The sequence below is a fragment of the Ornithorhynchus anatinus genome, chromosome 12 (assembly GCF_004115215.2).
Source record: "Ornithorhynchus anatinus isolate Pmale09 chromosome 12, mOrnAna1.pri.v4, whole genome shotgun sequence".
Lineage (NCBI taxonomy): Eukaryota > Metazoa > Chordata > Mammalia > Monotremata > Ornithorhynchidae > Ornithorhynchus > Ornithorhynchus anatinus.
In genome coordinates, this window is record NC_041739.1 from 15,173,566 (window position 1) to 15,198,645 (window position 25,080).

General features: G+C 40.4%; 1 protein-coding gene across 2 annotated transcripts in view; it reads left to right on the forward strand.

Annotated features, from left to right (window-relative positions):
* The window catches only part of FSTL5 (follistatin like 5), a 520,766-nt gene that overhangs the window by 407,142 nt on the left and 88,544 nt on the right, over window positions 1-25,080 (forward strand). For both annotated transcript variants that reach the window (XM_029077167.2, XM_029077169.2), the window contains exons 9-10: window positions 19,721-19,882; window positions 22,113-22,247. In XM_029077167.2, the coding sequence (XP_028933000.1) occupies window positions 19,721-19,882; window positions 22,113-22,247 (297 nt within the window). The remainder of the gene's footprint in view (window positions 1-19,720; window positions 19,883-22,112; window positions 22,248-25,080) is intronic.

The window sequence follows — 25,080 nt, forward strand, 5'->3', positions numbered from 1 at the left end:
ATAAGAGACTTGGAAGAGAACAGTTCAGTAGAGTTGATAGACACAAGGAACTCCCAGTATTGGGTATTCAAAAAATACTACTGATTGTTTAATTTATGTTTACTCCATTTCAGTCTGGATGCCTGGGAATCATAATCTCTATAAAGGGCAAATGCTCTTAGCATTTATATGGAGAACAGAATAAAGAGATTGAGGTTTCTGGATTTGTGGAAGTGTAGCATTAAATACATATGAAATCAATGTAAAATAGACTATAAACTCTTTGGTGGAGATTTTGCAGGTGCTCAATAAATGCAATTGATGGATTGTAAGAATAACATTTATGGCATAAAACAGCATTTGCAAGACAGACCAACCATTTACAAAACCCCCCGTCAGTTTTCTATTCTGCTGAGACTAAGAAGCAGCAGCAGCATGGACCAGCGTCAGAGGACTTGGGTTCTAATTCCAGTTTCACCACTTGCTGTGTGAACTACTTGGGCAAGTCACTTGCCTTCTCTAGGCCTCAGTTCCCTTACCTGCACAATGGAGATTTTAACCTGTTCTTCCTCCTATTTAGACAGTAAGCCCCATAATAATGTTGGTATTTGTTAAGCGCTTACTGTGTGCCGAGCACCGTTCTAAGCGCTGGGGTAGACAGGGGAATCAGGTTGTCCCACGTGGGGCTCACAGTCTTCATCCCCATTTTACATATGAGGGAACTGAGGCACCGAGAAGTTAAGTGACTTGCCCAAAGTCACACAGCTGCCAAGTGGCCGAGCCGGGATTCGAACCCATGACCTCTGACTCCAAAGCCCGTGCTCTTTCCACTGAGCCATGCTGCTTGATGGTCTCGCATCTACCCCAGTTCTTAGTACATAGGCACTTAACAAAGTACAATCACTATTATTATTATTACTATTATTATCAGTAGTAGTAGTAATAGTTTTAGTGTAGTAATGGTAATGAGTAATGGTATTTATTTTGTATCCTCTGAGTACAACACACTGTTCTAAGCACTTGAGTAAGATAACAATGTAATTCAGTTATTCTTCTGGTTTGTCTCAGTATTAGCGTTGCATCATTAATAAGTAGAAAATTTAAGGTTGTTGAGTAGGAAGAGTCTTAGAAATATCAAGAGTAGGAGTTACAGGAAATTTTCCTTAGGGATTCAGCAGTTATTTAATTATTTCACTATAGAAATGGTGCTAAAGTACATTTTTAGCTCTGATGTTTTTCAAAGAATACAAATGTTCAGCACACTGCAGTAGGTGAGGTATTTGGGGGCCTCATCTGAGGATGCATTCTCTATAAATCCAAAGAGTGTGATAAAGTAGAATTCATTTCATTCATTTTGTTGCTGTTTTCAGAACAGTCTTTTGGAACTTCAGCTTTTATGCAGAATGGTCTTTCCAAGTTATTCAGTGTTTGCTTTTCCCTCAAGGCAGATTTCCTTTACATGTTCACAATAGGTGCATAGGCATGATACTGCTCCTGATCACCTTTACCTATGCCAGAAACTAACTAGTCATGCTCCTGACGAATACTATTTCATTCACCAGCACCAGAAGAACTCCTTCAGATAACTGACATCCCTAGATAAGAAAATCAGACTTGAAAATATCCCTGAAGGGAGTCCTAGATTATGATTTCCGCATAATCAATCGACAGTGATTTTACCATTGTGTCTATAACACTATATGTGAGAGAATGTGAATGTGTGTGTGTGTGCGCACAAACAAGTACATACACACACAAACACATACGTTGGGGTTGGAATGGACTGAAGCAGCTGTTGTTCTCATGGTCATTATTACCAGCTGACCAGAATAGCCAAAATAGAGTCCATAGGAGCTAACCTAAATGGGAAATCTACCAACTATTGACTGGAAGAGTTAACTGGAGTTTCATCAGTCTGATACACACCATCCACAGTTCCTCCTCCCTACTAGATTAACCCCAAGAATTTGAAAGAGTCAGCAACAATGTAATGACAATCAGTTTTATTCTTATTTATTGGGTATTTACCCAGATTTACTGAGCATTGGACTACGTGTTTCGGACATTATAATATAACAGATTTGGTAAACACATTCTCTGCTCACAAATAACAGAAGCTGCAGCTGTATTCTCACTTGCCTACTTACCTTTTCCTGTCACCACCTCTGTTCCAAGTGATATGCACTGAAGATAACTGAATGGGTAAATGCCTAAGATAATATGATACTAGTAACATAAAACCTATCAGTTTGTAGGTCTGCCTGCCCATGAGTCTTCTAATATTCTTTCCTTCACCCACCCCTCCACAAACACCTATTTATTTCTCCTGTGTTCACATAAAACACAGTTCTTTCAATGGGCAGCTTAGACATTTTAACATTGTAGACAACAGTTTTTGCCTGTTGAATCATTAGTGGTTAAATTATAAGCAAAATAAAGCATTGATATCTACATGAGGAACGAATGCACTGGTCAAATGATCTGCTAATCTATTTGTGTGGGTAAAATATAATGTTACCAAACATGTATTCTGGAGGTAGTTATAGAGCATCATAATAACTAGTTAATGTAATGGCACTTGAGAATAGGAGGAAAGGCAAAGGAAGGTTAATGCAATAATGAGGATTTTATTTGATCTTAAAGACCCAACATAGGATACTTTGAAGACCATTTAATTAGATTTTAAATACCTTTTGCAATTTGCATGTGCAATTGTTAATCCATATGTTCTAAAAAAGAATTTTATAACTGAATTCTTCCATTTACCTAATCTCCCCTTGTTTCTTAGTGTTTGTTGTGTGTTGTATTTTTCTTTTCACTTGCTTGGTGGCTTTGTCATGAACTCTAAAGCTTTATTTGATGTTGTGTTTGAACTGGCAAATGATGTTTTTAAATAGCTCCTTGATCTAAAGCCCTTATTCAAATAGCCATTCAAACAATTATGCTACAAAGAGCCATTCTGAGAAAAAAAAACACATTGTTACTTTTTTCTGCTTGGTGTTTATAATGCTTGTGCTTATTGAATCTCTTTTGCTACAAAGTGAACAAAATGTTGAAAGGGAGAAGGTATGGATTGTAATACCAAATATTAACAGGAGTCTTTTCTTTTTTTTTAAGAGAAAAATAATACAGCTAAGTGTATATCATTATAAAGAGAAAATAGACTCCAACACATTTTCAGACACTTGATTCTATTTTACCATGACTATAGTCATTTCTGCCAGCTTCTTGAGGGCAGAGATCATGTCTACCAATACTTGTGGACTCTCAAGATCCCAGAATAGTACTCTACACATAGGGTGAACTTATTAGAAATGAATAATACTCCTTAATAGGAGGCAGTAATAAAGAAGCAGTATGGCCTAGTGGATACAGTATTGGCCTGGAAGTATGGGCTTCTAATGCCATCTCTGCTGTTTACCTACAGTGTGATTTTGGGCAAGTCACTTAACTTCCCTGTGCCTCATTTACCTCATATGTAAAATGGAGATTGAGACTATCCGGTACAGAGACGGTCACCAACCCAATTATCTTGTGTCTACCCTAGCACTTAGTACAGTGCCTGGCACATAGTAAGCACCTAACAAATACTACAATTATTATTATCGTTAGGTATTGCTAACTAGTGTAAAGATTACAGGTCTGGGAGTCAGAGAAAAGGCCTAGTGGAACAAACATAGGCCTTGGAGGAAGAAGACCTGGATTCTGATCCAAGATTTTCCACGCCTGTTGTGTAATCGTGGGGAAGTAACTTAATTTTCTGTCAGTCCCCAGCACTTAGTATGGTGTTTGGCTTAGAGTAAGTACTTAATCCCTGACTTTCCTAAAGTTTTTCCTTGAGAGCATTCCCCTCCCTATCTAAATTAGGCATCTATGGAAGCTGCTTTGTCTCATTTGGGCCACAAATTCACTGAGGGGGTACCTCATCGCCGCCAGGAGGAGGTTTACTTCCTTAGGAAGTAAACTGCCCTGGTGACCCAGTGAAATAACATAAACCATGTATTGATTTGAACAAGTCATTTTGGAAATGTCTCTTCAAATAGCCCTTTAAAAACTAAGCTTTAAAAGTACATCAATATAACAAATAGTAGTTTAAGTTAAAACCTTTCTGCTCTAGATTCTAAACTCCTTTTTGGGCAGGGAGAGGGCCTAGCGACTCTTACTCTTCCAAGCACTCAGTACAGTGCTCTGCACACAATAAGTGATCAAAAAATATTGACCGATTGATTTTTAAAATGTTTCAACCTCATAGATGTTCAGGTTACAATTACAAGAGTTATGACATTACAGCATGGCCTAGTGGATAGATCCCAGGACTGGGAATCAGAAGGTCATGGGTTCTAATCCTGGCTCTGCCACTTGTCTGTGGTGTCACCTTGGGAAAGTCACTTAACTTTTCAGTGCCTCTGTTCCCTCATCTGTAAAATGGGGATTACGAGTGTGAGCCCTATTTAGCAGGGACCATGTCCCATTCAATTTATCTCATACCTACCCCAGGGCTTAGAAAAGTGCCTGACACATAGAATTAAGAGCTTAACAAATAGTATTATTAAGGAAGCATTTTTTGGAGGTTACTTCAGTCAAAATTTCCTTTCATACCTGCAAAATTCCCTGCAATTATGTGGGAAACTTGGGTTGTTTGAGCAGTCCTATTTTACTTAAAAATTGCTTTTTGCCACTATTATGAAAATGTTTCCTAGTGTTTTACACACTGATGCCCAAAGTAAAGGGACTATTTTTTTTTGGTATGGTATTTGTCAAGCACTTACTATGTTTCAGACACTTCTCTAAGCCCTGGGGTAGCTAGAAGCTAATCAGGATGGACACAGTCCCCGTTCCACAGAGGGGTCTCAGCCTAAATCCCCATTTTGCAGAAGAAGTTACCGAATTATAGAGAAGTTATGTGTCTTGCCGAAGGTCACACAGTAAATAAGTGTTGGAGCTGGGATGAGAATGTAGGCCTTTCTAACTCCCAGGCCTATGCTCTATCCCCTAGGCCTTGTTGCACTGAAATATGAATACATTTCATTCCAGCACCTCACCTTCCCTAGTTTGAAGAGGAGACTGCAGGCAGGAAGCTCAAATGAGAAGAGTGGCCTCCCCTCTGTGTTTTAGAAGCAGCTTCTCTGTGCTTCTATGAAGTAATCGATCATGGGGAGGGATGGAAAAAGTATCAAAAGGGAAATAGAAAAAAAGAACGGAGAACATAAAGAAACTGGAGGAAAAAATAGTCAAAACAAAAATAGAGCCAGGTACAAGACCTTACCAATCTGCAACTACAAGAGCAGTTGGAAACCTGGAAGTAGGAAATGAAAAGACTTAGATAGGCGTGGAATAGGGGAATAAAAAGTAAAACATAGAAGCAAGATCGGGAAAAAAATGAGTAGACAAATTGAAAAAAGATATGGAATTTGTCTGTCAACTCAGTTGTATTGTACTCTCCCAAGTTCTTAATACAGTGCTCTCCTCACAGTCAATTCTCCCTGAGTAAGGATGATTGATGGATTGATTGATTGACCACCCTCAACAGAACCCAAAAAACTAGTGGTCCAAGACGCTTAGGGATCGGGAGTGAAGTACTGCCCCTATTTCCAGAGATTTTGTGGAGATATTAAGGGAATTTAGGCCATGAAAAGGCACAGAATTAGAAAATTAATGGCAGATGGTAACCAACGATAATGACAAGTTGGTTGAGACAAAAACGTCTAAACAAAAATGATGAAACGAGGGAATAGCACTATCAGAGACAGAAAAAACAGGCAAAAGAGTCAGAATTAAAGGGAAGTGGAGAAGAAAATCGTTACACAGGCTTTGTGAAGAACTAGTTTTTCTGCCAAAATTATATGAAAACAGAAAAGGTTACTGCCATCTATTGAGGAAATGGAAGACTGCAAATTATTGAAGCTAAAAGAAATAGAGATTGATGGTACACTCTGGTAGGGATATCTTCCCACAGCAAACAATTCTTTCTAATTCTACTAATTATTATTGTTAATTATGTTATGAATTCACTTTAAATAATGAAGGCTGCACTGAGAAATAAATAGCAATTGTTCTATTATTTTGGCTAAAACTTTCATGCTAATGTGTTAATAAATGTTAGTTTCTGTTTACTTAGTCTACCGTATATGTAAGTGAATTAATGATAAAATTAGTCTCCCTGACACACAAAGCATAAAATATTAAAAGAGAAAATGGGATTTTCTCCTAGAAAGTAGGTGATAAGTATGCAGACAGACATGATTTTAAATAGTCTACTAATGTTAATTAATCAGTGAGCTTGCAACTCTCCTCCTACCCAGCAAATGCATTTTTCATGGAGAAAAGAGTGGCCTCCACTCTTCATCTTCTCCTTTACTCTGACTTATGCTCTGTCAAAAGGGGACAATAAACTAATGTTCCATATCACAACACTTCCCACTCCTACTCCTTCCCTGACCCTTTAGCCCTGCAGCATAGAGAACGGACCTCAGCGTGCCCTGGAGTTTGATGGTCTAGTTAAACAACCCCCAAGCAATCAATTAATCATTGATATTCATTTAGTGTATATTGTGTACAGAGCACAGTATTAAGAGGTTGGAAAAGTACAATACAATTGATAGACGTGAACCCAGCCCTCAAAACATTGTGGTCAGGGATTGTCTCTCTTTGTGGCTGAATTGTACTTTCCAAGTGCTTAGTACAGTGCTCAGTGAAAAGTAGGCGCTCAATAAATGTGATTGAGTGAATGACTGAATAAGTTTACAATTCAGAAATTCCAGTTTTATTGGAAGCAAGTAGTTGAGACATCTGAACAGACAGCAGGTGTGCATTGATGATGATGATTATGATGATAACTATGGACCTGTTTCTCTTAATAAAATGGTGTTTATTGAGTGCCGACTGTGGGGAGAGCACTAAAATGTTTGGGAGAGTCCAAATATGAATTAGATAATAGACACTAAGGAGCTTATAGTGCAGAGGAGAACCTAACTAACTATCAGTATTTGATCATCTTGATCTCCAGGAATGGTACGATGAAATAAAGAATGGACTATTGAAAGGGCCTCTTGGGTCAGTTTATAAATCTGGGGACCTCTGGGCAGCTGGGAACCCAAACCAAAGTTTGTCCCCTCTTTACCCATTCCAGAGTGGAACTGGTAACTTGGCTTATGACAGAGGTTGCTGCAGGAGTCAGGTAACAGGGCTGGAGGGCTGCTCATATGATGGAAAGGTCATTTTCCCTCATCCTGCCTGGTCAGCTTCCACGGCACCCTACTGCCTCAAAGCGCCAGCGACCTTAACCCCTTCTGATAACTGTGGTCCTAGACATTTGGCCAGTTTACATAGTGATTAAAGAAACTCTGAGAATAACAACAATTTTTCTAGGAGCTGCTTACAAGACAAAAAAAATGAGGATTCTCTCCTCAAGAAGCTTTCAAAGGAAACAAATGAAACAACCACTAATCTGTGTGTCAAATTTTTATTTCTTTTATACTCTTTATTTTTGAAGGATTAATTTTATTCATTCATTCAATAGTATTTATTGAGCGCTTACTATGTGCAGAGTACTGTACTAAGCGCTTGGAATGTACAATTTGGCAACAGATGGAGACTTGGAGATGGAGATGGAGACAGGCTTGGGAAAGTACCGTACAGCAATAAAAAGTGACATTCCTTGCCCACATCGAGCTCACAGTCGAGACGAGGGGAGACAGACAATGGTACAAAAAATAAAATGACAGATATGTACATAAATGCGGTGGGGTTGCGGGGAGAGCAAAGGGAGCAATTCAGGGTGAAGGAAAAGGAAGTGGGAAATGAGGAAAAGTGGGGTTAGTCTGAGAAGGCCTCTTGGAGGAGATGTGAGGAGATATGAGAAGCAGTAGCCTAGTGGAAAGGACACGGGCCTGAGAGTCAGAAGGTCATAGTTTCTAATCCTGGCTTTACCCCTTGTCTGCTATGTGATCTTCAGCAAATCATTTCACTTCTCTGGGCCTCAGTTATTTCATCTGGAAAATGGGGATTAGGACTGTGAGCCCCATGTGGAACAACCTGACTACCTTGTATCTACCCCAATGCTTATAACAGGGCTTGGCACATAGTAAGCGCTTAACAAATACCATCATTATTTTTATTATTATTATGTGCCTTCAAAAAAGCTTTGAAATGGGGGAGAGTAATTGTCTATTGGATTTGAGGAGGGAGGACATTCCAGGACAGAGGCAAGATGTGGGCCTGCGGTTGGCAGTAAGACAGGAGAGACTGAGGCACAGGGAGAAGGTTAGCACTAGAAGAACGAAGTATAAGGGTTGTCTTGGAGAAGGAGAGAAGTGAGGTGAGGTAGGAGGGAGCAAGGTGATGAACTGCTTTAAAACTGGTTATAGACAGAGAATGTATCTGTTTATAAGAATGTTTATGAGAAAGTATTGTACTCTCCCAAACATTTAGCATAGTGCTCTGCACACAGTAAGCATTCAGTAAATAATAATAATAATAATGTTGGTATTTGTTAAGCGCTTACTAAGTGCAGAGCACTGCTCTAAGCGCTGGGGCAGATACAGGGTAATGAGGTTGTCCCACGTGATGCTCACAGTCTTCATCACCATTTTACAGATGAGAGAACTGAGCCACCGAGAAGTTAAGTGACTGGCCCAAAGTCACACAGCTGACAGGTGGCAGAGCTGGGATTCGAACCTATGACTTCTGACTCCTAAGCCCGTGTTCTTTCCACTGAGTCACACTGCTTCTATAATAATAGTTACGGTATCTGTTAAGTGCTTACTATGTGCCAGGCACTGTTCTAAGTGCTGGGATAGATATCAGGTAATCAGGTTGTCCCACGTGGGGCTCACAGTCTTAATCCCCATTTTACAGATGAGGTAACTGAGATACAGAGAAGTTAAGTGACTTGCCAAGTCACACAGCAGACAAGTGGCGGAGCCAGGATTAGAACCCACAACTTCTGACTTCCAAGCCCGTGCTCTTTGCACTAAACTACGCTGCTTCTCACATATGTATCTCAATAAATATGTTTGAATAAATGAATGAGTAGGGTTTTGAAAGGGAGGGAGAATGGTAGACTCTCAGATATGAAGGGAGAGGGATTTCCAGGACCGAGGGAGGACACGGACAAGGGGTCAGGCCAGTTTAGATGGGACCAAGCTAAAGAGAGAGTGGGTTGGTATTAGAGGACCAAAGTCTGTAGATTGGGTCAAAGTAGGAGATCGGTGATTTAAGGTAGGAGGGAGAGAGAGAGTGCTCTAAATCTGTTGGAAAGGAGTTTTGGTTGGATGTAGAGGTGAATGTGCAGCCAATGGAGGCTTTTGATGAGTGGGGAGATATGGACTCAACATTTTGTCAGAAAAAAATTCCAAGCGGCAGAGAAGTATAGACTGGCGAGGGGAGAGACATGAACCGGGGAGAAGTGGTGTGCTTAGAGGACAGAGTGCAGGACTGGGAGTTAGAACGACCTGGGTTCTAATCCAGCCTCTGCCTCATCTGCTGTGTGACCTTGGACAAGTCACTTAACTTCTATGTGCTTCAATTACCTCATCTGGAAAATGGGGATGAAGACTGTGAGCCCCATGTGGGACATGGACTGTTTCCAACTTGAATAGCTTATGTTTTCCACAGTGCTTAATATAGTTCCTGGCACATAGTAAGTGCTTAACAGATACCATTTTTAAAAAAAGGTCAATAAACAGGCTACAACAGTAGTTACAGAGGGACTTGATAGGTTCTTGGAACAGCATGGAAGCAAAAGAGAGGAATGGGTGGATTCTAAAAATGTTATGAAGGTAACCCTTTTGAATTTTTATTCTTAGATTGTGAGCTCCAGCGGGCCATGGATAGGTTCAACCTCTCATCTATGTAGTTCTATGAGAAGCAGCGTGGCTCAGTGGAAAGAGCCCATGCTTGGGAGTCAGAGGTCAAGGGTTTGAATCTCAGCTCTGCCACTTCTCAGCTGTGTGACTGTGGGCAAGTCACTGCACTTCCCTGTGCCTCAGTTACCTCATCTGTAAAATGGGGATTAATTGTCAGCCTCACGTGGGACAACCTGATTACCCTGTATCTACCCCAGCACTTAGAACAGTGCTCTGCACATAGTAAGTGTTTAACAAATAACATTATTATTATTATTATTATTATTATTATTATTATTATTATTATTCCCTTCTGTTTAGAATCGTGCTTTGCATCGCCCCACTCGCAGCCCCACAGCACTTTATTTATATTACTGTCTTCCCTCTAGACTATTAGCTTATTATGGCAGGGGACATGTCTACCAAATGTGTTTTATTGTACTCTCCAAACTGTTTAGTACATTGCTCTGCAACCAGTAAATGCTCAAAAAAAATGCCATTGATTGATTCATTGAGAATAAGTGCTTAATAAAAACTATTACTACTATAATTACTACTAGAGAATAAGTGCTTAATAAAAACTATTACTACTATAATTACTACTAGAGAAGCAGCATGGCTCAGTGGAAAGAGCACGGGCTTTGGAGTCAGAGGTCATGGGTTCGAATCCCGGTTTGGCCACTTGTCAGCTGTGTGACTTTGGGCAAGTCACTTAACTTCTCGGTGCCTCAGTTACCTCATCTGTAAAATGGGGATTAAGACTGTGAGCCCCACGTGGGACAACCTGATTCCCCTGTGTCTACCCCAGCGCTTAGAACAGTGCTCGGCACATAGTAAGCGCTTAACAAATACCAGCATTATTATTATTATTATAAGAAAAGGTCAGCGTCAGGGCAATCAAGCTTTGGTAACTGACTTTGTTGCAGGTATGAAAGACAGAAAGTAACTAGTACACTCCCAACTGCTAGTACAGTGCTCTGAACACAGGAAAATTCAGTAAAGGTGATTGATTAATTGATTGTAATTGTGCAGCAAGAGACTTTTCCTAGAACATAGAATGGCATGGAAGAAAGCCAGGAGGAGAATTGTAGAAAAGGGTCAGGAAAAAGCTGTTCTGACAATGTGTGCTAAAGATCATTTGTAGTCCTCTAGCTTTCTTACTGGATTGCCCCAAAAGATAAAAAAAAGCCTTGAGAAATTATGAAATATATTTATCATTCTGGAAATGACTTGGATTCATGATGTTTTCACATCTGGCATTTGTAACTTCAAATATTTTTCCATCTTAATAATGTTAGTGAGTTTTGTACTGGTGACAAGACACTATGGGAATTCTGAATATTGGAAAGCTTTAGGGATGGGGCTAAGGAGGTGGAATTGATGGCTTTAATAATGTCAGAGACACAAGCATCCAGCAAGCTCACTATCAACTGAAATGTTCATTAAATTCAGCCTACAAATTTTCAATCGGAAACTTCCTCTATTGACAAAAGAACTCCCAGCTCTGCCACTTGTCAGCTGTGTGACTCTGGGCAAGTCACTTCACTTCTCTGTGCCTCAGTTACCTCATCTGTAAAATGGGGATTAAGACTGTGAGCCCCATGTGGGACAACCTGATTCCCCTGGGTCTACCCCAGCGCTTAGAACAGTGCTCTGCACATAGTAAGCGCTTAACAAATACCAACATTATTATTATTATTATTATTATTAACTCCCATGCAAACAGAACAATCCAAATGCAACAGTGAGTCAGCAGCACTTCGGCAAAATTTATATTCTTACCCTCAAGCTGTCTTAGCATTTTTTTCCTCGGCAGCAGCTTTGTGAATTATCTGTGGAAGAATAGTGATAAGAATTCTTCTAAAGGAAGGAGGAGACGATGACACCCAGAGGAAGAACACCACAAAAAGTTTTTGGTTGTTTACTTGAGTGACCTGACGATTCACCTTAAATTCATTTTTGTTTTCTGCTAGAATGAGGCTACCATACTGGGTCAGTGATCCACCCCTCATGACTATAAAATTGTGCTTTCAAAGTCCCTGGACCATGCACTTTCCCTACTTTGCTCACAACAGTGGCAGCTTCTTCTAAGGAATGATCACACTGGGAAGAAGAAAGATAAAAAACACCAGAATTCATCATTATGGAGTCTTTCCATTCCTGTTCTAGGCAGGACAGAAGTGTTTCTGACTAAATGTATTTATGACAATATTGTGAGAAAATACCAAATGCATGTTATTAGAGATATTTTTATTGTTTGGTGTGTGTGGAAAGTAACGATATCCAATCTTGAGTCCCAAAAGATGAAGAGATCGGACCAGAAGCGTGGCTCATTGGAAAGAGCCCGGGCTTGGGAGTCAGAGGTCATGGGTTCGACCCCTGCTCTGCTACTTGTCAGCTGTGTGACTGTGGGTGAATCACTTCACTTCTCTGTGCCTCAGTTCCCTCATCTGTAAAATGGGGATGAAGACTGTGAGCCTCGCGTGCGACAATCTGATTACCCTGTATCTACCCCAGTGCTTAGAACAGTGCTCTGCACATAGTAGGTGCTTAACAAATGCCAACATTATTAAAGGAGATTTCACAACAATTACACTTAATGAGCATCTCTCTTCTCACGTTATCACTATGAAGATTTTTGCTTAGGAATTAGTCACTTAAACATCCCATAAAGCTTAGGGGTGCTTAGAGATTTCTATGTACTTCCAACTGTCTGAAGAACCTTTAGGAACCCTTGGTCACAATTTGATTTCTTTTTTTAACTCCCAGACTTAAACTTTGGAGAGTAGAGATTTTTGTTTCTGGTCAAGTATTGATTTACTGGTTATGGCTTTCCAGAGTGGTTCACCTTTACACCATCTTGGTAATTGTGATGGATCCATGAGTTAGAGAGCATATGTGATTCAGTCACCTTATATCTTTCCCCAGTGCTTACTACTACTACTAATAATAATAATGTTGGTATTTGTTAAGCGCTTACTATGTGCAGAGCACTGTTCTAAGCACTGGGGTAGATGCAGGGTAATCAGATTGTCCCACGTGAGGCTCATAGTCTTCATCCCCATTTTACAGATGAGGTACCTGAGGCCCAGAGAAGGTAAGTGACTTGCCCAGAGTCACACAGGTGACAAGTGGCTGAGTCAGAATCCGAACCCATGACCTCTGACTCCCAAGCCCGGGCTCTTTCCACTGAGCCACGCTGCTTCCCTACAAAGCCTTGCACAAAGTAAGCACCTAACAAACATTGGAAAAAAATAATAGAAATTTATCATTACTGCTGTTTGAAACGGAAGGAGACTGATCCTACCAGACGGAATAAAGTACCTTCTGGTATTGATATTTTTAAAGATTTATTAATTTTGAGAGGGCACTAGAGAGGAATTTTACTAAATTAAATTAAACATGGATTTACATAGGAACACAGTTCTTTTCTAATTCTTACCCAATTATTCATTTGTCAACAATGTCCTGGATGCTGTTGACAATAGAAATTAGACATTAAAACTGGGATCTATTGTTTGTAATCATACAGTAAAATCCAGCAAAGTTATACAGCAATAGGCAAGGTGCGCTCGGTATTCAAGTTAATAATATTATCTACAAACACAGAGGTAAAAATGGTAGTAAAACAGGAAATAGATGAATTTTACCTGAAGGAAGAAAGTGTGTGGGAGCTAAAGAAATATGTGAGAGGATATTTAAGCAGCTTGAGAATTTAAAAGGGAAGAAACAATGCCTAAAATTAGGAAATGAGTGAAAAAGCTTTTTTGATGCATCTAAAGGTAGGTAAAGGAAGCTAGGTGTGTGCCCTTTTGAATTTCTTAAAGGATTGTTTTAGAGTTGAAGAATAAAGTAAAAAAGATATAATAAGCATGAGAGAAAGTTGTTCGATGTGTTGATACAAGGGACATTCTTTCAGTGTTACTTTACTTCCTCAACTATATTCTTGCAACCCCTCTCAGCAGCCATTCATAATCTAGAAAAGGCCAAGAAAGAGTGAAGATAGGGGGAGAGAAAGAGACAGAGAGCGAGAAAGAGAGAAAAAAAGAGAGTATATTGAGAGAGTCAAGAAGGGAAAGAAGAAACTAGGATAAGTCAAGAGAGTTGATTCCAAAGAAGATGGGAAGCGTAACATATGCTGACTTGGGGTTCACTGAAAATACAGGGATTCAGTTTCTGACCCAACATCTTGGGGCACCTTAAAGAAGCCCGTTCCTGCGGAAAGAGAACTGTACTTTCCAAGTGCTTAGTACAGTGCTCTGCACAAAGTAAGTGCTCAATAAATACAAATGAATAAATAAAAAGTTCAGATAATAAAAACATTCAGGCCATGATTTACCTCTCCTCAAGGACTTCCAGTGGTTGCCCATCCACCTGCACATCAAAACAAAAACTCCTATTGCCTTTAAAGCACTCCTACCTCATCTTGCTACCTCCTACTAGAACCCAGCCCACACAGCTCACTCCTCTAATGCTAACCTCACTGTACCTCGAACTCTTCTACTTTGCCGCCGACCTCTCACTGCACGCAGTCGATGCTTAAGAAATACAACTGATTGATTGATTTGAATTTACTGAATCGTGAGAGCCATCTAACTACCCTAATATGACAGGAAAAGTAATAGTATTATATCTTACCAGATCAAAGACTATGTATTTAGCACTCAGGGTCTTAACTCATTCAAGTCACTTTGCAATTCAGGGTTTTTGGAAAAATCCAAGGATTTTTAATGAACTACCGCTTCCAGTGTCCTCAGTGATACCTTAATAGTCTGAAAGAGTTATTGCACCTTCAAAAAGCAAGCCATTTACTCCTTTTTCATTAGTAACAACGGGCTCAATATATTCAAGGTTTTGGCATACAGAAATCTAAAGCACTTTATTATGTGCAAAGCTCTTAGGAGAACATCCTGCTGGGGACACTTCTTGTTAACAGCAGGATAACACTTTAGAATGTTTAATCCCTTTTTTGCAATAGTCTCTGTGAATTTTTCATCTTATTCTTATATTATCACACATCCAACTGTTTTGTGACAGTTTTGCACATCTGATTTTTGTTAAATCAAATTAAATAAACCTTTAGGAACTGAAAGCTACTTTCTTTTGATTCTGAGACATTTAAATTGGAATGATTAGAATTCATGTTATTTAATGTATAATTAAAGATAAGATCACTAATTAGAAGGAAAAAACCTAATTAGCTGACTTCAGAAATCTTGCTTAATCATGACTCGTCAACAGAAAATTTTCCATTGTGATATCTCTTCTCCATCTGTCAATGCCAAATCTATTATATATAGAACAGATACTTATCTCATAATCATTTATTATAACAAATGAATATTGCTAATGATATTTACTATTTTGCTAGTAAGTAGATTCATGTAATTCTCTATCCCTAGGTGTTAAATTGGAGTAATTCAAAGACAATTTACACTTAAGGTTTGCTAACCTTGTTTAATTTTTGTCTAATGAAATCTATCCAAAATACAAAATTACTTACACACGTGTTATTCCACAATTATTAGTATTCTTATTATTAGCAGGAATGGGGATATGGTAAAAAAAAACCTCTTTCGTTATGATGTGACCAATCATTTAATTAGGGAGTAATCTTTGGATCTGACTAGCTTTTTAGGACCACCAAACCTTTGTAATAGTTGCCAGAGCCCAAATCTGCTGATATGACAATGTCTAGTCTCGTTCAGTTTATTCTAGACAGCAATGTTTCAAGATGTACTAAGGGTGGGGTTCTCTTGGAAGACCCTTCTAACTCAAAATCTTAAGAACATCACTGCAAGTCCTTAAATCACTTACACAGGAATTAATATATACTGTTGACAGTTTTCTAGAAACACAGAGCCACACACAAAACACTTGCTGGTGAAACAATTCAGAATCAGTCAAGCACTATGGGTGAAAATTACCTTAAAGAAAATATAGGTGATGGCCCAATCTGCATCTGAAAAGATATATACACTTAAACTAGTAATCTTCATTATAGTACACTGTTGAAGGGTATGAGACAAAAAGATGCCATAGTCACGAGTGTGTATGTGTACCTATAAACACAAGACCTAATAAAAATGCATGTATATCAATTAAACCTAGAATACAAGGGAATTCATGGATAGGAATGTCTTCTTGGTGAAAAATGATGGAGTGTTTGTCTTGTGTCCCCAAGGCAAAGTTTTTCAAACTGTCCTAAATTATTTCACCTAAGTTCATTTCCTCTCTTCAGGATAGCTGTTGGCAAAGAATGATAAAAAAATGGAATTCAAATTTAAGCCTGGAAGAGAACCTGTTCAGCCTAAAGGCTCTGATCTCTGAATATAACCAAGGGTGATCAATTCAATCATATTTATTGAGCACTTGTTGTGTGCAGAGCACAGTACTAAGCGCTTGGGAGAGTACAATATAAGCAGAAACGTTCCATGCCCGCAACGAGCTTTACAGTCTAGAGGTTGAAGGAGTTAATCCAGGCTTTTTGTTTTGTAGATCTGAACAAAGATGAATATTTTGAAATAAAGTTGTCAGTGCTTAGTACAGTGTTCTGCACACAGTGAGTGCTCAATAAGTTTGATTGACTGATTGATTGTATCCACTGTGTTTCCAGCCAGAATGTTTGTTGGATGTCATGCTGTGCAGTGTGATGAATAAGAAGAGATTGTTTTTAGATATCCTATTTGCCCTTTGTACATAAATTATATATTATAAATTGCTTATTCACTTATATTAGTGTCTATCTCCCCTTCTATTCATTCATTCAATAGTATTTATTGAGCGCTTACTATGTGCAGAACACTGTACTAATCGCTTAGAATGTACAAATCGGTAACAAATAGAGACAGTCCCTGCCCTTTGATGGGCTTACAGTCTAATCGGGAGAGACAGACAGACAAAAACAATAGCAGTAAATAGAATCAAGGGGATGAACATCTTATTAAAACAATAGCAAATAAATAGAATCAAGGTGATGTATATCTAATGAACAAAATAATAGAATCGAGGTGATGTACAACTCATTAACAAAATAAATAGGGTAATGAAAATATATACAGTTGAGCGGACGAGTACAGTGCTGAGGGGAGGGGAAGGGAGAGGGGGAGGAGCAGAGAGAAAGGGGGGAAAAGAGGGCTTAGCTGAAGGGAGGTGAAGGGGGGGTAAAGGGAGAGCAGAGGGAGCAGAGGGAAAAGGGGGAGCTCAGTCTGGGAAGGCCTCTTGGAGGAGGTTAGCTCTAAGTAGGGTTTTGAAGAGGGGAAGAGAATTAGTTTGGTGGAGGTGAGGAGGGAGGGCATTCCAGGACTGCAGGAGGACATGGCCCGGGGTCGATGGCAGGATAGGCGAGAATGGGGGACGGTGAGGAGGTGGGCAGTAGAAAGAGAGAAGGGAGGAGAGGTAGGAGGGAGCAAGGTGATGGAGAACCTTGAAGCCTAGAGTGAGAAGTTTTTGTTTTGTGTGGAGGTTGATAGGCAACCACTGGAGGTTTTTAAGAAGGAGAGTGACAGGCCCAGAACATTTCTAGATGGCCAGCTCCTTATGGACAGGGAATGTGACTGCTAATTCTATTCTAATGTGCTCTCTCAAGTGCATAGTAGAGTGTTCTACACACAGTAAGTGCTCAATAAATACCATTGACAATTTAAAATTCACCTCCATCAATCAAGTGTATTGAGCACTTACTGTGTGCAGAGCACTCTACTAAGCACTTGGGAGAGTACAATCAAATCTACTAAACCCAATATTCCAGCCAATAAGCAAGACTTCAGAAAAAGTACAGTTTTCAGAACAACAAACAATTTTTGATCAAGGATGGAATTCCTAGTTTCTTTTGCAAGTATTTCATTACTAGGCTTTAAAATTATATTGCATATTGTGACTGTTGGCAGATTCTCTCAAGCCCTTGCCCTGAACCTGGCGAGATAAAAAAGGGGAACCTGAAAATCAGTTTCTCATCCTAGAATTCTCAATTAGGTTCTTGGAAAAAGGATCAGAATGTGTCACTGTACCTCATCCTGAGCACTAGGCCAATATCTAGAGAAGCAGCGTGGCTCAGTGGAAAAAGCCCGGGCTTGGGAGTCATAGGTCATGGGTTTGAATCCCGGCTCTGCCACTTGACAGCTGTGTGACTGTGGGCAAGTCACTTCTCTTCTCTGGGCCTCAGTTACCTCATCTGTAAAATGGGAATTAAGACTGTGAGCCTCACATGGGACAACCTCATTACCCTCTATCTTGTCATCTGTGTGACTGTGGGCAAGTCACTTCACTTCTCTGTGCCTCAGTTACCTCATCTGTAAAATGGGGATTAAGACTGTGAGCCCCACGTGGGACAACCTGATTCCCTTGTGTCTACCCCAGCGCTTAGAACAGTGCTCTGCACATAGTAAGCGCTTAACAAATACCAACATTATTATTATTATTATTATTATTATTATCTACCCCAGCACTTAGAACAGTGCTCTGCACATAGTAAGCGCTTAACAAATACCAACATTATTATTATTATTATTATTATCTACCCCAGCACTTAGAACAGTGCTCTGCACATATTAAGCACTTTAGAAATATCAACAATATTATTTTTATTATATCTGGCCACTGCAGGGGCAGAGGTGTCCATGTCAGCTTAAGACCACCATGGTCACTTCAAAACCACTGCTCTAATATCCACATGCCAATTCTTTGTCCTGCCAATGATTTTCTTTGCCCTCCTGATCTCTCTGTAGCTTCTAGACATGTGGTGGAAATCGAGGAAAATGGCATATAAGACTGGAGAGTGATGACCCAAACAGAGAAGCACCTGCATCATTCAATCAACCGATCAATCAGTGGTATTTGTTAAGCACTTACTATGTGCACAGTACTGTACTAAATGCTTGGGAGAATACTATACAACAGAGTCTGTAGACGTATTCCCTGTGCACTTTTCTGTAAGCTTGTTGTGGGCAGGGAACCGACTCTGATATGTTGCTATATTGGTCTCTCCCAAGTGCTTAGTATAGTCCTCTGCACATGGTAAGCACTCAAGAAATATGGATTGATTCCCTTGTAATGTTGATAATGTTGTTGTCTTTAGCCTGCCGTTAACAGTGAAATTAGCAAAGAACCATAACATTTCTAAAAGAGATAGCCCTTTTTTTTAATCTCCCTTCTTGCCTTCTTTTTTGATCTGTAGATATAATAATAATGTTGGTATTTGTTAAGCACTTACTATGTGCAGAGCACTCTTCTAAGGGCTGGGGTAAATACAAGGTAATCAGGTTGTCCCCTGTGAGGCTCACAGTTAATCCCCATTTTACAGATGAGGTAACTGAGGCACAGAGAATTTAAGTGACTTACTCACAGTCATGCAGCTGACAAGTGGCAGAGCCGGGAATTGAACCCATGACCTCCGATTCCCAACCCCAGGCTCTTTCCACTGAGCCATGCTGATATACTTCTTATGATCACGGTTTGGCTTTGGAAATTGAAGGGCCTTCTGTATTTCATCATAGATTCTGTGATTAATATTTTTGGATGGCTGATAGGTATTTTGCCATCTAACAAATGGGTAAAGATATGTGAAGGTAAAACAGAAAATTAAAAATTGTACTTCACAAGGGGCCTCTTTGATGCATATATTTACATGTTGAGCTTTGAGTTATTTTTTTTCAAGATCATTAGAGCACCTCATTTTATAAATAGTAAATCTTGGGAAAGGGGATTCCTTATCTCCATGCTCCTTCTGCTACCCAAGCCAACAGCGGGGCAGATTTCAAAGCTGAGTGCTCTTAGACATGATGATAATACTGCATTTCTCTTGCATGACCACAAGATTCTCCACCGGCTTTGCGAACAGTGTTAAATGAAATTTGGACTGCTGAATTTTTTCCACTGACCTGATTTCTGCCTTTCAGTCCCACCAGTCATCCGGGTGTATCCAGAGAGCCAAGCGAGAGAGCCGGGTGTAACAGCCAGCCTCCGCTGCCATGCTGAAGGCATACCCGACCCCCAGCTTGGGTGGCTGAAAAACGGCATTGACATCACTCCAAAGTTATCCAAACAGTTAACCCTTCAAGGTACATTTATTTATTCTTGAGTCTGTAGAATTGGGAGTAAGATAGATGGTGCAAAGTCAGTTATTAAATTTTGCAACGCAATTCATTAGTTTTCCTTTAAGTACTAAATAGTCCTTTTGCAACATTTTACAAGTGTAGGGGTGACAAAGTATAAATGGGAAATGATGTTTGATAAAGGCTTTCATTCACTGATTTCATTTTAAAATAAGAATGCTACCAAAAAGGTGAATGGTACACAGAAATTGTTTTGGATTAATTAGACATACTACTAAAAGACATACATGTGTAACTGTTGATACATTCATTGGATGTCTCCCTAGAAAAATCAGTTTTGCAGCATTTCCACACACCTGTTCGGAGACATAAATTAAATGTTTAAGTGGATATGGTGTACTTGGCTAAGGCAAATGCCTCCTTATTGAATTGTTATACTACCCAGTAAAATTTATAGCATGCTGTCCATGGATGGTAGCAAATCATTTTACAACATATTTTACAAATGAAAAGGAATTAGAAACATGAAACTGCAAAAATCCTCAGTCACCCTGAAAAGAATACTGCTATCTTCTCCAAAGGTGCAAGGGCTCAGGGGATGGGGAGAATCCTAACTGGGCAAAGGGCCCCAAAATGTCTTCATTTCACCCAAATTAGATAGAGACCATCTTGACAGGTATATATATCAAAACATTGAAAAGAACCATCAGGAAGTGGCACGTCTCCAGTGCCATAACTGCTAGAAATATTTTGGATCAAATCCTATCACCTAGATATTCATTTGGGATCCCTTATCCTTGGCCTGGAGAGTAATGTCAGAAATCAACGTGAGGCATGGGTCATTATGATGATAATAATAATAGTATTTGTTAAGTGCTTACTATGTGCCAAGCACTGTTCGGTACAAGGTAATCAGGTTGTCCCACCTGGGACTCACAGTCTTAACCCCCATTTTACAGATGAGGGAACTGAGGCACAGAGAAGTTAAGTGACTTTCCCAAAGTCACACAGCTGGTAAGTGGTGTAGCCGGGATTGGAACCCATGACCTCTGACTCCCAAGCCAGGGCTCTTTCCACTCAGCCACTAAGCTGTTCTCCTTTTCCTCTATGTTATCCATTGTCAAGTCAGAAGTGGCTGTGTTATTATGGCCCTCTGACCCTTTCTCCTGCATGGGCCATCTCTTTGGCTGGAGAAGTGTGGAAGCATGATGGGAAGAGCCCGGGTTGATAACGCCGCCTTCCATAGTCCACAGGAGTTGATTGGCTGCCTGGGGAGTTCAGGACCCGGGACTGCAAGCATTATCATCATCACCCTGGCGATAACCTGGAAGAGGCCTCAGAGTGGTTTTGTGGATTATGTCATGAATATGGGCAACCCCAGATACGCTTTCCTGCCAACCCTTTCCCAAATCCTAGGGACAATAGCAGGGTACTGAGAGAAGCCATATGGCTCCCTGAAATGTTGACCGTACCGTGTCCGGTTGGAGAGCCATGTGCCCCCCAAAAAGCACCATATCCTTTGGCCCCAACACCCACTACCTTGGCACAGGCAGAGGAGAATCTCGAAGGATCTGCAGTTTCTGGAGGGAATAGGTTCCCCCCACTCTATCCCAGTTAATCTTTCCATACATCATTGGGAGAGTACAATCCCTTCTTCCAGACTGCGAGCTCATTGTTGGGTAGGGATTGTCACTGCCTCTTGCTGAACTGTACTTTCCAAGCACTTAGTACAGTGCTCTGCACGCAATAAGCGCTCAATAAATACAATTGAATGAATGAATGGGTTTATCTTACGATCCTAAAATGAGAAGGATATTTCCGCCTTATTGTTCTGGAAATGAGCCATCTTTTTATTTACATCTGCAGTCAGAGTCAGCAGGCGGACAAAAAAGAGCAGTTGAACGACAAAACACAGTAACTAAAGGGTACAGGAGGAAATCGGTTCTCCAGACGTGAACTAGTCTCACTCCAGGTGTGTAATTAGAGATGGACAAGAAGACTCCCAGAGGGCGGACACCTGAAATATCCCTGTGATGGGGGAATGTAATGATAGCACAGTTCATTAACTCCTTGAGTACTTATGGAATTATTTGGTATATTTCCAGCACACGGACTCAGGAAGGGAAACAGTTTAATTAGGACCAGCTAAGAGAACTGTCTATGTGTGTAATCAGAGAGCACTATACCAAAAAATGAAATCGTGGCTTACAAGTTGCATTTCCCCTCTCGATTTCAGCAAATGGCAGCGAAGTGCACATCAGTAATGTGCGCTATGAAGATACAGGAGCATACACTTGTATAGCGAAAAACGAAGCGGGTGTTGATGAAGACATCTCTTCCCTCTTCGTAGAAGATTCTGCTAGAAAGACCCGTAGGTATCAAAATAAAAACAACCATAACAATGAATCTCACACACATATTAATCTCTACCTGTAGAAAACAGACCTGCTAAAAACATTGTGAAGTGTGTATGTGCAGGTGGTGAAAGGTCTAGAATTGATGGAATGTTACAGCAGTTGAAAAATAACAATGGGTGTAATATATCACTTGGAGTAGCATGCTTTATTCCTCTGCCTGTATTCATCTCACATTTGTAAATTGATTTTTTTTTTCATTTTCAACTATCTCTAGCTGTAATGCACACAGGAGTGCATCACAATCACAGGGAGTGTTGAAAATAATAGGTATGGAGCACTCCGGGACACAGGTAGGAAGCGTGTCCATTGGTCTCCCTGTACCCCCACCTTCCCACTTTAGGGTCAGTGCTGTTTTCAGCATCTGAACTCCAAGAAGGTGGCTCAGTGGAAAGAGCATGGGCTTTGGAGTCAGAGGTCATGGGTTCAAATCCCGGCTCGGCCATTTGTCAGCTGTGTGACTTTGGGCAAGTCACTTAACTTCTCGGTGCCTCAGTTACCTCATCTGTAAAATGGGGATTAAGACTGTGAGCCCCACATGGGACAACCTGATTACCTTGTGTCTACCCCAGCGCTTAGAACAGTGCTCGGCACATAGTAAGCGCTTAACAAATACCAATATTATTATTGCTTAGCACTGAAAGAATGAACTCTGATCTCAGGGGAATAGATAGAGCATCCTGGAAGGAGCATAGAGGAAACTCCTCCCACCTGCTTTTCCCGCCACCGTGGTTGGCATATACCAATCACTGCCCAGAGGAAGGAAGCAAAATCTCAACCGGAATTCAGCCACATATTTGGTGAGGCTGTGGGTGTATGAAAAGAGAGAGAAGGAAAAAGGAAAAAGCATGTGTAAGTGTGTGTTGGGCTCATGTGGAGAACTTATTCCTTATTTTTGTAGATATTTCAAAGGATGAACTCCGAGGAATAAAACGATGTATTTCTGCTTACTCTGCAATCAGGAATAGCTGTTGCAATTCGACATCACTTAGTTTAGAGCACAGTGAACAAAAATAGCATCACTATCTCTCTCTCCCCTGCTACCGGTGACCTGAAAGCTTGACTTGTGTAACTTACTACTAGCACGGGACCTAAGCATTGGGATAAAGAAGCCTAGCATTTCTACATTTTTAATTTGTTGGAGAGTGGGTTGCTCTACCGTTTTTTGTTAGCACACTTGTTCTGCACGGTAGCCCAGGACTGGGAGTCAAAGGATCTGAGTTCCACTTTTGACTCTACAACTTCCTAATAATAATGTTGGTATTTGTTAAGCGCTTACTATGTGCAGAGCACTGTTCTAAGCGCTGGGGTAGACACAGGGGAATCAGGTTGTCCCACGTGGGGCTCACAGTCTTAATCCCCATTTTACAGATGAGGGAACTGAGGCACAGAGAAGTTAAGTGACTTGCCCACAGTCACACAGCTGACAAGTGGCAGAGCTGGGATTCGAACTCATGATCTCTGACCCCAAAGCCCGTGCTCTTTCCCCTGAGCCATGCTGCTTCTGCTTCCTGCTGCGAGACCTTGGGGAAGTCACAACTTTTCTTTGCCTCAGGTTCTGCATCTCTCAATGAGGTTCCAATACCTGTTTTCCTTCCTGAGATAGGCCGTGAACCTCATGAGGGGCAAGGACTTGCTCTCACCTAGTGATCTTGCATCTTTTACAGCATTTGGTACTGTGCTTGAGCTTAATAAATAGCAGAATTGAAGGTCCGATGCTGATTTTGATAAGTTCTGCATTTGCCTCTAGTACAATTCATTGGCCGCTTGTATATTTCCGGCATCATTTGGCATCCATTTGAAGTGGATGGAGTCGGTAGCTTCTGCTACACTGGGCGGTCGTAATAATAGTGTTTATTAAGTGCGTACTAGGTACTAAGCGTGCAAGAGATGTTAATACAAAGAAACATCACCATCATCAGCTCATCTTTCCCTTGAGAGTGTAAGCTTGTTGTGGGCAGGAAATGTATCGGCAAACTGTTGTACTCTCCCAAGCGCTTAGTACGGTTGCTCTGCTCATAGTAAGTGATAGCACTGATTGATTGATCTATTGAAAAAGAGATACTACACTAGGTTCAAAGTACAATGCAATCTTTGTTTCAGAATTAGAAGTCAAGTGGAATTCTGGGGAGAAAAATGTGTCCATTAAGAATGATCTCCCTTCGCTTTTCTCAGATTTTCAGCTGCATCTAAACAATGAAAATTCTACAGAAGCTATAATACCTCCTGATGCATGTTAACCTGTATTATAACAAACAGGTACCAGGTTGCCAGGCTTATTATCGTGCTACCGTTTTATAAAACAATATGCTAAACCACTCTGTTCATTTTATTAGCCAAATGAGTAAAAGTTACAATGATTAAATATGGATGATCTTCCTTCCTGAAAGGGTTGTGAAACACTGGAACTAATTTGGAGAACAAGTGGTAGAATTTTCCTACTAAGGGTTTTTTAGGTAGGATGAGCAAGAATTGCCAATTTTAATCTTTAAGTACAATCATTTCTAGAGTCAGAATCATTACACTGCTGGCTTGGTAACCTTATAATGGGGAAACTGACAGTGATCCCTGTGTGTGTGCATGCATGTGTGAGTGTGTATGAGAGAGAGAGAGAGAGAGACTGAAAAGACTAATACAAGAGTTGACAGATCCCAGGCTTGGGAGTCAGAGGTAATGGGTTCAATTCCTGTCTCTGCCACTTGTCAGCTGTGTGATCCTGGGCAAGTAACTTCACTTCTCTGTGCCTCAGTTCCCTCATCTGTCAAATGGGGATGAAGACTGTGAGCCTCA